The sequence below is a fragment of the Loxodonta africana genome, chromosome 5 (genome assembly GCF_030014295.1).
Source record: "Loxodonta africana isolate mLoxAfr1 chromosome 5, mLoxAfr1.hap2, whole genome shotgun sequence".
Lineage (NCBI taxonomy): Eukaryota > Metazoa > Chordata > Mammalia > Proboscidea > Elephantidae > Loxodonta > Loxodonta africana.
In genome coordinates this window covers 108,944,330-108,958,400 of record NC_087346.1, presented here as the reverse complement: position 1 = coordinate 108,958,400, position 14,071 = coordinate 108,944,330, and the positions used below count along the sequence as shown (strand labels likewise).

Sequence of the window (14,071 nt, the reverse complement as noted above, 5' to 3'; positions counted from 1 at the left end):
CATAGATCATACAGTTGGCAGAAGCTCAGCTGAGTGTGCTGTTTACAAGACAGGTGAAAGTCAGAATGTTGGAAATGTTTGGGAGATTAGTTCATAGCGTAAGGTTTGTATGGAGACTGTGTAGATGATACAGTTGAAGGAAGCCCATCAGAGTGTTCACTCCTGTTTTGGATCTTTGGAGAGCACACTGAAACGTGTGGTAATTTGTTATTCTTCCATAATCTCATGCTCACTTCTTCCAGATATCAAATTAATGAATGTAATAGGCTATGAAAAAGATACTGGGTATTTGAAGATGGTAATGGGAAAAGAAGACATATTAGGGATTAAATAAGGAAAAGAAATAAAGTAGTTGACCTAGTAGCAACTTCAGACAAAGGAAACTTTAGAGAATTTGTATGTTTTCTCTTACAAATGAGAAAGCAGGGATTTTTGTCCTACTTTGAGGCATTCATGGAAATGATTTGAACCTACTTTAAGAGAACTGTTAAAATTTTGAATGGCCATCTGGATAGATCTTGTTTGCTGATATGATAGTACACTCTTGCTTTTCATCCCCAATTTTTGAAAAAAAAAAAAAATTCACTGAGTCTAGACTATAGCTCCAATAGCTTTGGTATTCTCAATCACATCTTATGCATGTGAAAGCTGGACAATGAATAAGGAAGACCGAAGAAGAGTTGATGCCTTTGAATTGTGGTGTTGGCAAAGAATATTGAATATACCACGGACTGCCAAAAGAACGAACAAATCTGTCTTGGAAGAAGTGCTGCCAGAATGCTCCTTAGAGGCTAGGATGGCGAGACTGTGTCTTACATACTTTGGACATGTTGTCAGGAGGGATCACTCCCTGGAGAAGGACATCATGCTTGGCAGAGTACATGGTCAGTGGAAAAGAGAAAGACCCTTGACAAGGTGGATTGACACAGTGGCTGCAACAATGAGCTCAAGCATAAGAACGATTGTAAAGATGGCACAGGACTAGGCAGTGTTTCGTTCTGTTGTGCACAGTGTCGCTATGAGTCAGAACCGACTCGACGGCACCTAACAACGATAACAATTTGTTTTCTGCATCATAATGGTACTTTATTTACTACTTCCAGCTTTCTGCTATATGATTAAAGGCTGAGTCACTGTGTCTTCTTGATTCCACTCTTGCAGTTCTACTTATTGAGCAAGTTTGTTGTACAGTAAGAGCTGAGCTGCCTGACATTACACTAATTATATTGTTGCCTGATGACTGATTTCCCTAGTGACGGTTAGGAGAAGTTATAAGATCCTGGTTCATGTTTACATGTGTTTTGTAGTACTGTTTATTTAAAAAATTGTCTTATCTCATCAATAAATTTCTTGAGCTACCGAACGATTTCTCAGCCTCAGCACTATTTGACATTTTTGGCTAGATAATACTATTGTGGAGGGCTGTCCTGGACATTGTTGGATGTTTAACAGCATCCTTGACTTCTACCCACAGAACACTAGTAGCACCTCTCCCCTAGTTGTGACAACCAAATGTGTCTACAGCCATTGACAAGTGTTCCCTGGGGTGCAAATTTATCCTTGGTCAAGAACCATTGAGCTAGCCCATTATATACAGGTCACTGCTAAGGAGCTATAATATAGTGGGTACGTGTCCTGGCTTTGGAGTCAGGAAGACCTAAGTTCAAATACTAGGTCTACCATCAACTAGCTGTTTAACCACGGCCAAAGCACTTAATCTGTCTGGGTCTTAGTCTCCTGAGCAGCAAAATGGAGGAGTGACTGTGTTTTGAAGATGGAATGAGAATATATATATACTCGACGGCAGCGGGTTTGGTTTGGTTTTGGTTTTATATATATATATATGTCTATCTCGACTCAGCATACATATACACACACACAAATCAAAGCCACTGCCATCGAGTTGATTCTGCCTCATAATGACCCTATAAGACAGAGTAGAACTGTCCCATAGGGTTTCTAAGGCTGTAAATCTTTGTGGAAGCAAATTGCCACACCATTCTTTTGCAGAGCCACTGGTAGATTCGAACCACCGACCATTTGGTTAGCAGCCACGTGCTTAACCACTGTACCATGCGCACGCATGAGCACACAATCTCTCTTTCAACTTGATGGCAATGGGAGAGTATATATATATACATCACCCATTGCTGCAGCGTCAGCTCCGACTCATAGTGATCCTATAAGACAGAGAACTGTCCCATAGCGTTTCCAAGGAGCACCTAGTGGATTCTAACTTCTGACCTTTTGTTTAGCAGCCATAGCTCTTAACCACTATGCCACCAGAGTTTCCATAGCTATATCTATACATATGACCTAGCCAGGTGCTTGATGAAAATAAGGCCCTCAAATTGTTAAATATTAAGCTAGGCATATTTCATTCATATGTCCATTCATTTACTCATTCTTCATTCATTTAATAAATATTTACTTATTTAAAGTACAGAACTCATTGAAATCATTGAAACTCATTGAAATCAAGAAGGGGAGATTGGTAAAATTATAAGGAATAAAGCACACTAACAATGGCTATACTTAGAAACAGTATAGCATAAGGACTCAGAGCACCAGCTTTGTAAGTACAGAAGATGAGAATAGGCATTCTAGGTAAGGTCACAGGTGAGACTGGAGGAGATAGGAATGTTTGGGAGACAATAAGTGGACCAGTTTTTGAAGCTGAAAGGTCATTCAGGGAAACAGAGTGCGAGTGTTGGTAAATTGACTTCATGTCTCCTGTAAGGTACCTAGAAGAGAATTTACTATATATTTAAACAGAGAACGTAATGAAACTTACAGAATTGGAAAAGATCTCAAAAAATCATTGAATCTAATTGTTCATTCTGCCAATGGGAAAACAGAGGCCCAGAGTAAAGAATTTGCTGAAAGCCACATAGTTTTCAGAAGAGATAGAACCCAGGATCTCAACATTGCCTCTCAGCCTCTCCTTGCCCTTAAAAAATACAGACAAAAATTATCAAGATATATAAACCAAGAAAACCAAACCCATTGCCACCAAGTCAATTCTGACTCATAGCAACCCTACAGGACAGAGTAGAACTGCCCCATAGAATTTCCAGGGAGCACCTGGCAGATTTGAACTGCTGACCTTTTTGGTTAGCAGCCTTGGCTCTTAACCACCATGCCACCAGGGTTTCCGTCATGATGTATAGACACTATGGAAATTGTCTTCATTTTATAAAACAACTTGCCCATAAAAAAGAAAGAAAGAAACCCTCCTTGTTGCTATCGAGTCAGTTCTGACTCATAGCAACCCTATGGGACACGGTAGGGTTTCCAAGGCTGTAGATCTTTACGAAAGCAGACTGCCACATCTTTCTCCCACAGAGTGGCTGGTGGGTTCGAACTACTGACCTTTCAGTTAGCAGCCAAGAACTTAACCACTGCTCCACCAGGACCCCTAACATGCCCATAGTCATGCTTAGTTCAGTAGCTAGACTTGGGCTGAATTCAAACACCTAGCAGTCTAACACACACGTGTTTATTGTCTACTCTGTATTTCAGACACTGGATACTGTGACGAACAAGACAGACAAGATTCCTGTTCTCACAGAGCTTCTAGTGGAAAAGCTAGTTATACATAGATTATTTTTTTTAATTAAAAAAATTATCAAATCATGTTAAATACTTTTCAGAGAATTAAAATAGGTCGATGTGTTATAGAATGAGTGGATACTACTTTGGTTGGTCAGGTGAGGCCTATCTAAGGAAGGCATTAGAACCGAGATCTGAATGACAAAATTTTGAGACTTTCGGGGGTCAGAGCCTTCAGGTCGAAGGGAGCAGTTAGTATAGAGGCCTTCAGGCTAGAATGAGCTTGGCAATTTTCAAAAGAAAAGAAAGAAAGCCAGTGAGGCTGTGTTTTAGTGGGAGTGTGGCAGATGGAGGAACAGGAAAAGTGAGAGACGTCAGATCATTTTGAGTTCTGTAAGAGCTATAGCTGCTAACCAAAAGGTTGATAGTTTGAATCCACCAGTTGCCCCTTGGAAACCCTACAGGGCAGTTCTACTCTGTCCTATAGGGTCACTATGAGCTGGAATTGACTTGATGGCAACGTTTTTTTTTTTTTTTTTTAAATGGGTAAGCCAAGATAAAGGAGTTCAGATTTTATTCTATGTGATTTGGGAGACACTGGAGAGTTTTATGCAGTAGTGATCTGATCTGCTTTATCTTTTAGGAAGGTCACTGTAGCTACTATTTGAGGAGTGGATTGCAAAAGGGCAAGGAGACCAGTTATGAGGCTATTGCACTGGTCCAGTTGAGAGATGATGGTGGCTTGGACTACTAAGGTAATGGAGATAGAAGTGAAGGGATTGGATACATAGTGGAGAGGTGTTGCTAATGGTTTGAATATGGAGGTGGGGAAAAGAGAAAAATTAAGGAGAATCCTAGATTTGTAGATTAAGCAACTAGGTAGATGGAAGTGCCATTTACAAACATGGGTAAGGCCATAGAAAGAACAAGTATGGAGTTGGAAGAAGGAGAGAGTTATTGTTTTACCATGTTAAATTTAAAACATTTATTTCTTTATTTTTATCAATAAATATTTAGTATCTATCAGCTACTTTTTTGGCTCTGGGTATATCACATGAACAAATCAGACCAAATTCTCTGTCCTTTTGGAGTTTACTTTCTATTGCAGGGTTCAAAAAATAAAGTATGTAAATGATGGTAAGTGTTGTGGAGTGGAATAAAGTAGAGAAGAGGGGATAGGAAATACTGGGATAAAATACATAATAAATAGTCTGGTTAGAACTGGGAAGTCTTCACAGACAATGTGACATGATAAGAGAGGGGAAGGAAGGAAGGCAGTGAACCTTGCAGATAGATATCTAGTAGAAGAACCTCTAGATCTCCACTTGAAGGTATCTAGTGGAGAGTGAGATATGAGCCTGGATTCCAAGTAGAAGTCAGAGCTGAAGATACAGATTTGGGGGTAATGTATATCAAGACTATGAGTCAGAATTGACTCAATGACATGGTTTTTTGTTTGTTTTTGGTACATCAAGAGGTGATATCGTATAAGATCACCAACAAGGGGTATGTAGGTGGGGAAGGAAGGAGCCTCTTTTGCTCTCTCATATTTGGGGCTGAGTAGAAGAGGATACAACAGCAAAAGAGACAAAGAAGGAGCAGCTATTGAAGTAGGAAAGTAGGAGGAAAACCAGGTACACACACACGACATTTCAAGAAGGAGAGAACTGTCAACATGTTGGATGTTGCTAAGATAGGCACAGAGATGAGATCATTGGATTTGGCAACGTGAAGCTCACTGGCGATCTTGACAAGAGCAGTGTAGGTGAGGTGATGAGGACAGAGCAATGGAATCAGCTGAGGGGAAATCCGAGAGCTGTAAGAGTGGTGTCCTTGAGAAGGGCAGAGGGGTGGAATACAGATCACAAGTGGAGTGTTTGGTGTTTGAAAAAAGCAAGGGAACTTTATCCATAGTAGTAAGAGAGAAGAGATCTGGGTACAGGTACTGGTGCAGTTACATTGGTAGATTTGATGATGGGAAAAAAGGGTGTTCCTATTTGATTTCATCTAGTTTTTTTCAATGAGGTATGAGGTAAGTTCATTAACCAAAGGGGGTTGGGACAAGGGAGTTGGAGGCCAGGTTTGAAGAGGGAAGAAATGTTATGAAATAGCAGTTTAACTGCCTGACATTCAACTTGCAAATAGTCCTCCTCAGGTAATGACTCAGTGTGATTTTTGTCCCTTAGCCAAGAGGTTAGAGTCCTATCAGGAGGCTGTCTCTGAAGATGAGGATTTTGCAGACACCCCCAGTGGCTCTCCAAGCGACATGGCGAAACCGAAGGCCCACAGCTGCAGGACGGCTCATAATGGGCCTTTGGGAAGTAAACCCTTGAATCATCTTTCTGGAAGCTCTTTTGCTCTCGGAAATGGAGAAGGAGCCAGTGAAGTGCCTCATTCCAGACAGACTGCTTTCAGTAGCCCCATTGTAAGTGTGAATGCATGATTAATCTTGCACATCCACAATGTATGATGAAAGAGCATCCTCATAATTATGATAAAGCCCAACACTGTTGTCTTTTCTCCCTCAGAAGAGACTACGTAATTGCAGTTTAGTGTGATTGCCACACACATAATTAGAAGTTCAAGCAAACAAAATAAAAACTTCCTAGTATATGGACATAATTCAGTGTTGAGATGCAGAATATAATTTCTGAAAAAATATATTTCTGGTTGGAGCAATCGTGTCTGAGCCTGAGGAATTCTACCTTGGCCTAAGGATTATAGCTCACTCTCAGAACCAGCAAAGCTTATCAGAGTTATCTGATAGACAGGTCAGTATGGCTAAGTGATAGGGAAATTCAAAGGTCCTTTGTGTCCTCCAAGGCTTTGATATTTCTTTGTAGCTCTCCTCAAATCCCGCCAAGCCTATGTCCTCCTCCATACTCTAGCCTCCAGAGGGGCATTTTTTGGTATTTCCATTTCAGACCTCAACAGTGCGTCTTTTTAAGTACCAGGAGGAAGGGTTAGGAACTAACCATAGGGTCATACCCATCGACAGTTTCATGTTTTTTTAATAATTTTGATTGTGCTTTAAGTGAAGGTTTACAAATCAAGTCAGTCTCTCACACAAAAACTTATATACACCTTGCTACATACTCCCAATTAATTTCCCCCAATGAAACAGCCCGCTCTCTCCCTCCACTCTCTCTTTTCATGTCCATTTCGCCAGCTTCTAACCCCCTCTACCCTCTCACCTCCCCTCCAGGCGGGAGATGCCAACATAGTCTCAAGTGTCCACCTGGCCCAAGAAGCTCACTCCTCACCAGCATCCCTCTCCAACCCATTGTTCAGTCCAATCCATGTCTGAAGAGTTGGCTTCGGGAATTTTTCCTGTCCTGGGCCAACAGAAGGTCTAGGGGCCATGACCACCGGGGTCCTTCCAGTCTCAGTCAGACCTTAAGTCTGGTCTTTTTATAAGAATTTGGGATCTGTATCCCACTGCTCTCCTGCTCCCTCAGGGGTTCTCTGTCGTGTTCCCTGTCAGGGCAGTCATCCATTGTAGCTGGGCACCATCTAGTTCTTCTGATCTCAGGATGATGTAGTCTCTGGTTCATGTGGCCCTTTCTCTCTCTTGGGCTCGTAATTGCCTTGTGTCCTTGGTGCTCTTCATTCTCCTCTGATCCAGGTGGGTTGAGACCAATTGATGCATCTTAGATGGCTGCTTGCAAGCATTTAAGACCCCAGACTCCAGTCTTCAAAGTGGGATGCAGAATGCTTTCTTACTGGATTTTATTATGCCAGTTGACTTAGATGTCCCCTGAAACCATGGTCCCAAACCCCTGGCCCTGCTACACTGGCCTTCAAAATGTTCAGTTTATTCAGGAAACTACTTTTGGTTTAGTCCAGTTGTGCTGACCTCCCCTGTATTGTGTGTTGTCTTTCACTTCACCTAAAGTAGTTCTTATCTACTATCTAATTAGAGGATACCCCCTCCTACCTCTCCTCCCTCCCCTATCAAGTAACCACGAAAAATGTTTTCTTCTCAGTTTAAACTATTTCTCAAGTTCTTATAATAGTGGTCTTATACAAAAATATTTGTCCTTTTGCAACTGACTAATTTCACTCAGCATAATGGCTTCCAGGTTCCTCCATGTTATGAAATGTTTCACAGATTCCTCACTGTTCTTTATCGATGCATAGTATTCCACGTGTGAATATACCATAATTTATTTATCCATTCATCTACTGATGGGCACCTTGGTTGCTTCCATTTTTTGCTATTGTAAACAGTGCTGCGATAAACATGGGTGTGCATATATCTGTTTGTGTAAAGGCTGTTATTTCTCTAGGATATATTCCAAGGAGTTGGATTGGTGGATCGTATGGTAGTTCTGTTTCTAGCTTTTTTTTTTTTTTTTTTATAACTTTTATTAAGCTTCAAGTGAACGTTTACAAATCCAATCAGTCTGTCACATATAAGTTTACATACATCTCACTCCCTACTCACACTTCCTCTCCCCCTCTTGAGTCAGCCCTTTCAGTCTCTCCTTTCTTGACAATTTTGCCGTCTTCCCTCTCTCTCTATCCTCCCATCCCCCCTCCAGACAAGAGTTGCCAACACAATCTCAAGTGTCCACCTGATATAATTAGCTCACTCTTCGTCAGCGTCTCTTTCCCACCCGCTGACCAGTCCCTTTCATGTCTGATGAGTTGTCTTCGGGGATGGTTCCTGTCCTGCGCCAACAGAAGGTCTGGGGAGCATGGCCGCCGGGATTCCTCTAGTCTCAGTCAGACCATTAAGTTTGGTCTTTTTATGAGAATTTGGGGTCTGTATCCCACTGATCTGCTCCCTCAGGGGTCCTCTGCTGTGCTCCCTGTCGGGGCAGTCATCGATTGTGGCCGGGCACCAACTAGTTCTTCTGGTCTCAGGATGATGTAGGTCTCTGGTTCATGTGGCCCTTTCTGTCTCTTGGGCTCTTAGTTGTCGTGTGACCTTGGTGTTCTTCATTTTCCTTTGCTCCACGTGGGTTGAGACCAATTGATGCATCTTAGATGGCCGCTTGTTAGCATTTAAGACCCCAGACGCCACATTTCAAAGTGGGATGCAGAATGATTTCATAATAGAATTATTTTGCCAATTGACTTAGAAGTCCCCACAAACCATGTTCCCCAGACCCCCGCGCTTGCTCCGTTGACTTTTGAAGCATTCATTTTATCCCGGAAACTTCTTTGCTTTTGGTCCAGTCCAATTGAGCTGACCTTCTATGTATTGAGTGTTGTCTTTCCCTTCACCTAAAGCGGTTCTTATCTACTGATTAATCAATAAAAAACCCTCTCCCACCCTCCCTCCCTCTCCCCCTCGTAACCACAAAAGTATGTGTTCTTCTCAGGTTTACTATTTCTCAAGATTTTATAATAGTGGTCTTATACAATATTTGTCCTTTTGCCTCTGACTAATTTCACTCAGCATAATGCCTTCCAGGTTCCTCCATGTTATGAAATGTTTCAGAGATTCGTCACTGTTCTTTATCGATGCGTAGTATTCCATTGTGTGAATATACCACAATTTATTTAACCATTCATCCATTGATGGACACCTTGGTTGCTTCCAACTTTTTGCTATTGTAAACAGAGCTGCAATAAACATGGGTGTGCATATATCTGTTTGTATGAAGGCTCTTATATCTCTAGGGTATATTCCCAGGAGTGGGATTTCTGGGTTGTATGGTAGTTCTATTTCTAACTGTTTAAGATAACACCAGATAGATTTCCAAAGTGGTTGTACCATTTTACATTCCCACCAGCAGTGTATAAGAGTTCCAATCTCTCCGCAGCCTCTCCAACATTTATTATTTTGTGTTTTTTGGATTAATGCCAGCCTTGCTGGTGTGAGATGAAATCTCATCGTGGTTTTAATTTGCATTTCTCTAATGGCTAATGATCGAGAGCATTTTCTCATGTATCTGTTGGCTGCCTGAATATCTTCTTTAGTGAAATGTGTGTTCATATCCTTTGCCCACTTCTTGATTCGGTTGCTTGTCTTTTTGTGGTTGAGTTTTGACAGAATCATGTAGATTTTAGAGATCAGGCGCTGGTCGGAGATGTCATAGCTGAAAATTCTTTCCCAATCTGTAGGTGGTCTTTTTACTCTTTTGGAGAAGTCTTTAGATGAGCATGGGTGTTTGATTTTTAGGAGCTCCCATTTATCGGGTTTCTCTTCATCATTTTTGGTAATGTTTTGTATTCTGTTTATACCTTGTATTAGGGCTCCTAGGGTTGTCCCAATTTTTTCTTCCATGATCTTTATCGTTTTAGTCTTTATGTTTAGGTCTTTGATCCACTTGGAGTTAGTTTTTGTGCATGGTGTGAGGTATGGGTCCTGTTTCATTTTTTTGCAAATGGATATCCAGTTATGCCAGCACCATTTGTTAAAAAGGCTATCTTTTCCCCAATTAATTGACACTGGTCCTTTGTCAAATATCAGCTGCTCATACGTGGATGGATCTATGTCTGGGTTCTCAATTCTGTTCCATTGGTCTGTGTGCCTGTTGTTGTACCAGTACCAGGCTGTTTTGACTACTGTGGCTGTATAATAGGTTCTGAAGTCAGGTAAAGTGAGGCCTCCCACTTTCTTCTTCTTTTTCAGTAGTGCTTTGCTTATCCGGGGCTTCTTTCCCTTCCATATGAAATTGGTGATTTGTTTCTCTATCCCCTTAAAATATGACATTGGAATTTGGATCGGAAGTGCGTTAAATGTATAGATGGCTTTTGGTAGAATAGACATTTTTACTATATTAAGTCTTCCTATCCATGAGCAGGGTATGTTTTTCCACTTAAGTATGTCCTTTTGAATTTCTTGTAGTAGAGCTTTGTAGTTTTCTTTGTATAGGTCTTTTACATCCTTGGTAAGATTTATTCCTAAGTATCTTATCTTCTTGGGGGCTACTGTGAATGGTATTGATTTGGTTATTTCCTCTTCGGTGTTCTTTTTGTTGATGTAGAGGAATCCAAATGATTTTTGTATCTTCATTTTATAACCTGAGACTCTGCCAAACTCTTCTATTAGTTTCTGTAGTTTTCTGCAGGATTCCTTAGGGTTTTCTGTGTATATAATCATGTCATCTGCAAATAGTGATAACTTTACTTCTTCCTTGCCAATCCAGATACCTTTTATTTCTTTGTCTAGCCTAATTGCCCTGGCTAGGACTTCAAGTACGATGTTGAATAAGAGCAGTGATAAAGGGCATCCTTGTCTGGTTCCCGTTCTCAAGGGAAATGCTTTCAGGTTCTCTCCATTTAGAGTGATATTGGCTGTTGGCTTTGCATAGATGCCCTTTATTATGTTGAGGAATTTTCCTTCAATTCCTATTTTGGTAAGAGTTTTTATCATAAATGGGTGTTGGACTTTGTCAAATGCCTTTTCTGCATCAATTGATAAGATCATGTGGTTTTTGTCTTTTGTTTTATTTATGTGATGGATTACATTAATGGTTTTTCTGATATTAAACCAGCCTTGCATACCTGGTATAAATCCCACTTGATCAGGGTGAATTATTTTTTTGATGTGTTGTTGGATTCTATTGGCTAGAATTTTGTTGAGGATTTTTGCATCAATGTTCATGAGGGATATAGGTCTATAATTTTCTTTTTTTGTAATGTCTTTACCTGGTTTTGGTATCAGAGAGATGGTGGCTTCATAGAATGAGTTGGGTAGTATTCCGTCATTTTCTATGTTTTGGAATACCTTCAGTAGTAGTGGTGTTAACTCTTCTCTGAAAGTTTGGTGGAACTCTGCAGTGAAGCCGTCCGGGCCAGGGCTTTTTTTTGTTGGGAGCTTTTTGATTACCGTTTCAATCTCTTTTTTTGTTATGGGTCTATTTAGTTGTTCTACTTCTGAATGTGTTAGTTTAGGTAGGTAGTGTTTTTCCAGGAATTCATCCATTTCTTCTAGGTTTTCAAATTTGTTAGAGTACAATTTTTCATAATAATCTGAAATGATTCTTTTAATTTCATTTGGTTCTGTTGTGATGTGGTCCTTCTCGTTTCTTATTCGGGTTATTTGTTTCCTTTCCTGTATTTCTTTAGTCAGTCTAGACAATGGTTTATCAATTTTGTTAATTTTTTCAAAGAACCAGCTTTTGGCTTTGTTAATTCTTTCAATTGTTTTTCTGTTCTCTAATTCATTTAGTTCAGCTCTAATTTTTATTATTTGTTTTCTTCTGGTGCCTGATGGATTCTTTTGTTGCTCAGTTTCTATTTGTTGAAGTTGTCGGGACAGTTCTCTGATTTTGGCTTTTTCTTCTTTTTGTATGTGTGCATTTATCGATATAAATTGGCCTCTGAGCACTGCTTTTGCTGTGTCCCAGAGGTTTTGATAGGAAGTATTTTCATTCTCGTTGCTTTCTATGAATTTCCTTATTCCCTCCTTGATGTCTTCTATAACCCAGTCTTTTTTCAGGAGGGTATTGTTCATTTTCCAAGTATTTGATTTCTTTTCCCTAGTTTTCCTGTTATTGATCTCTAGTTTTATTGCCTTGTGGTCTGAGAAGATGCTTTGTAATATTTCGATGTTTTGGACTCTGCAAAGGTTTGTTTTATGACCTAATATGTGGTCTATTCTAGAGAATGTTTCCTGTGCGCTAGAAAAAAAAAGTATATTTTGCAGCAGTTGGGTGGAGAGTTCTGTATAAGTCAATGAGGTCAAGTTGGTTGATTGTTGTAATTAGATCTTCCGTGTCTCTATTGAGCTTCTTACTGGATGTCCTGTCCTTCTCCGAAAGTGGTGTGTTGAAGTCTCCTACTATAATTGTGGAGGTATCTATCTCACTTTTCAATTCTGTTAAAATTTGATTTATGTATCTTGCAGCCCTGTCATTGGGTGCATATATATTTAATATGGTTATGTCTTCCTGATCAATTGTCCCTTTTATCATTATATAGTGTCCTTCTTTATCCTTTGTGGTGGATTTAAGTCTAAAGTCTATTTTGTCAGAAATTAATATTGCTACTCCTCTTCTTTTTTGCTTATTGTTTGCTTGATATACTTTTTTCCATCCTTTGAGTTTTAGTTTGTTTGTGTCTCTAAGTCTAAGGTGTGTCTCTTGTAGGCAGCATATAGATGGATCGTGTTTCTTTATCCAGTCTGTGACTCTCTGTCTCTTTATTGGTGCATTTAGTCCATTTACATTCAGGGTTATTATAGATAAATAAGTTTTTAGTGCTGTCATTTTGATGCCTTTTTATGTGTGTTGTTGACAATTTCATTTTTCCACATACTTTTTTGTGCTGAGGCGTTTTTCTTAGTATATTGTGAGATCCTCATTTTCATAGTGTTTGACTTTATGTCAGTTGAGTCGTTACGTTTTTCTTGGCTTTTATCTTGAGTTATAGAGTTGTTATACCTTTTTGTGGTTACCTTATTATTTACCCCTATTTTTCTAAGTAAAAACCTAACTTGTATTGTTCCATATCGCCTTGTATCACTCTCCATATGGCAGTTGAATGCCTCCTGTATTTAGTCCCTGTTTTTGATTATTGTTATCTTTTACTTATTGACTTCCATGATTCCTTGTTATGTGTATTTTTTTTTTAATTAATCTTAATTTGTTTGTTTTTGTGATTTCCCTATTAGAGTTGATATCAGGATGTTCTGTTTTGTGACCTTGTGTTGTGCTGATATCTGATATTATTGGTTTTCTGACCAAACAATATCCTTTAGTATTTCTTGTAGCTTTGGTTTGGTTTTTATAAATTCTCTAAACTTGTGTTTGTCTGTAAATATCTTAATTTCGCCTTCATATTTCAGAGAGAGTTTTGCTGGATATATGATCCTTGGCTGGCAGTTTTTCTCCTTCAGTGTTCTGTATATGTCGTCCCATTCCCTTCTTGCCTGCATGGTTTCTGCTGAGTAGTCTGAACTTATTCTTATGTATTTTCCCTTGAAGGAAACCTTTCTTTTCTCCCTGGCTGCTTTTAAAATTTTCTGTTTATCTTTGGTTTTGGTGAGTTTGATGACAATATGTCTTGGTGTTTTTCTTTTTGGATCAATCTTAAATGGGGTTCGATGAGCATCTTGGATAGCTATCCTTTCGTTTTTCGTGATGTCAGAGAAGTTTTCTGTTAGGAGTTCTTCAACTATTTTCTCTGTGTTTTCTGTCTCCCCTCTCTGTTCTGGAACTCCAATCACCCGCAGGTTATCCTTCTTGATAGAGTCCCACATAATTCTTAGGGTTTCTTCATTTTTTTTAATTCTTTTATCTGATTTTTTTTCAGCTATGTTGGTGTTGATTCCCTGGTCCTCCAGATGTCCCAGTCTGCATTCTAATTGCTCGAGTCTGCTCCTCTGACTTCCTATTGCGTTGTCTAATTCTTTAATTTTATTGTTAATCTTTTGGATTTCTACATGTTGTCTCTCTATGGATTCTTGCAACTTATTAATTTTTCCACTATGTTCTTGAATAATCTTTTTGAGTTCCACAACAGTTTTATCGGTGTGTTCCTTGGCTTTTTCTGCAGTTATCCTAATTTCATTTGTGATATCTTGAAGCATTCTGTAAATTAGTTTTTTATATTCTGTATC

General features: G+C 39.5%; 1 protein-coding gene across 6 annotated transcripts in view; it reads left to right on the top strand.

The window, feature by feature from the left end:
* ATP10D (ATPase phospholipid transporting 10D (putative)) overlaps window positions 1–14,071 on the top strand; it is a 165,284-nt gene that overhangs the window by 84,244 nt on the left and 66,969 nt on the right. For all 6 annotated transcript variants that reach the window (XM_003415920.4, XM_023555028.2, XM_064285858.1 and 3 more), the window contains one exon: window positions 5,739–5,977. In XM_003415920.4, coding sequence (XP_003415968.1) covers window positions 5,739–5,977 — 239 coding nt within the window. The remainder of the gene's footprint in view (window positions 1–5,738; window positions 5,978–14,071) is intronic.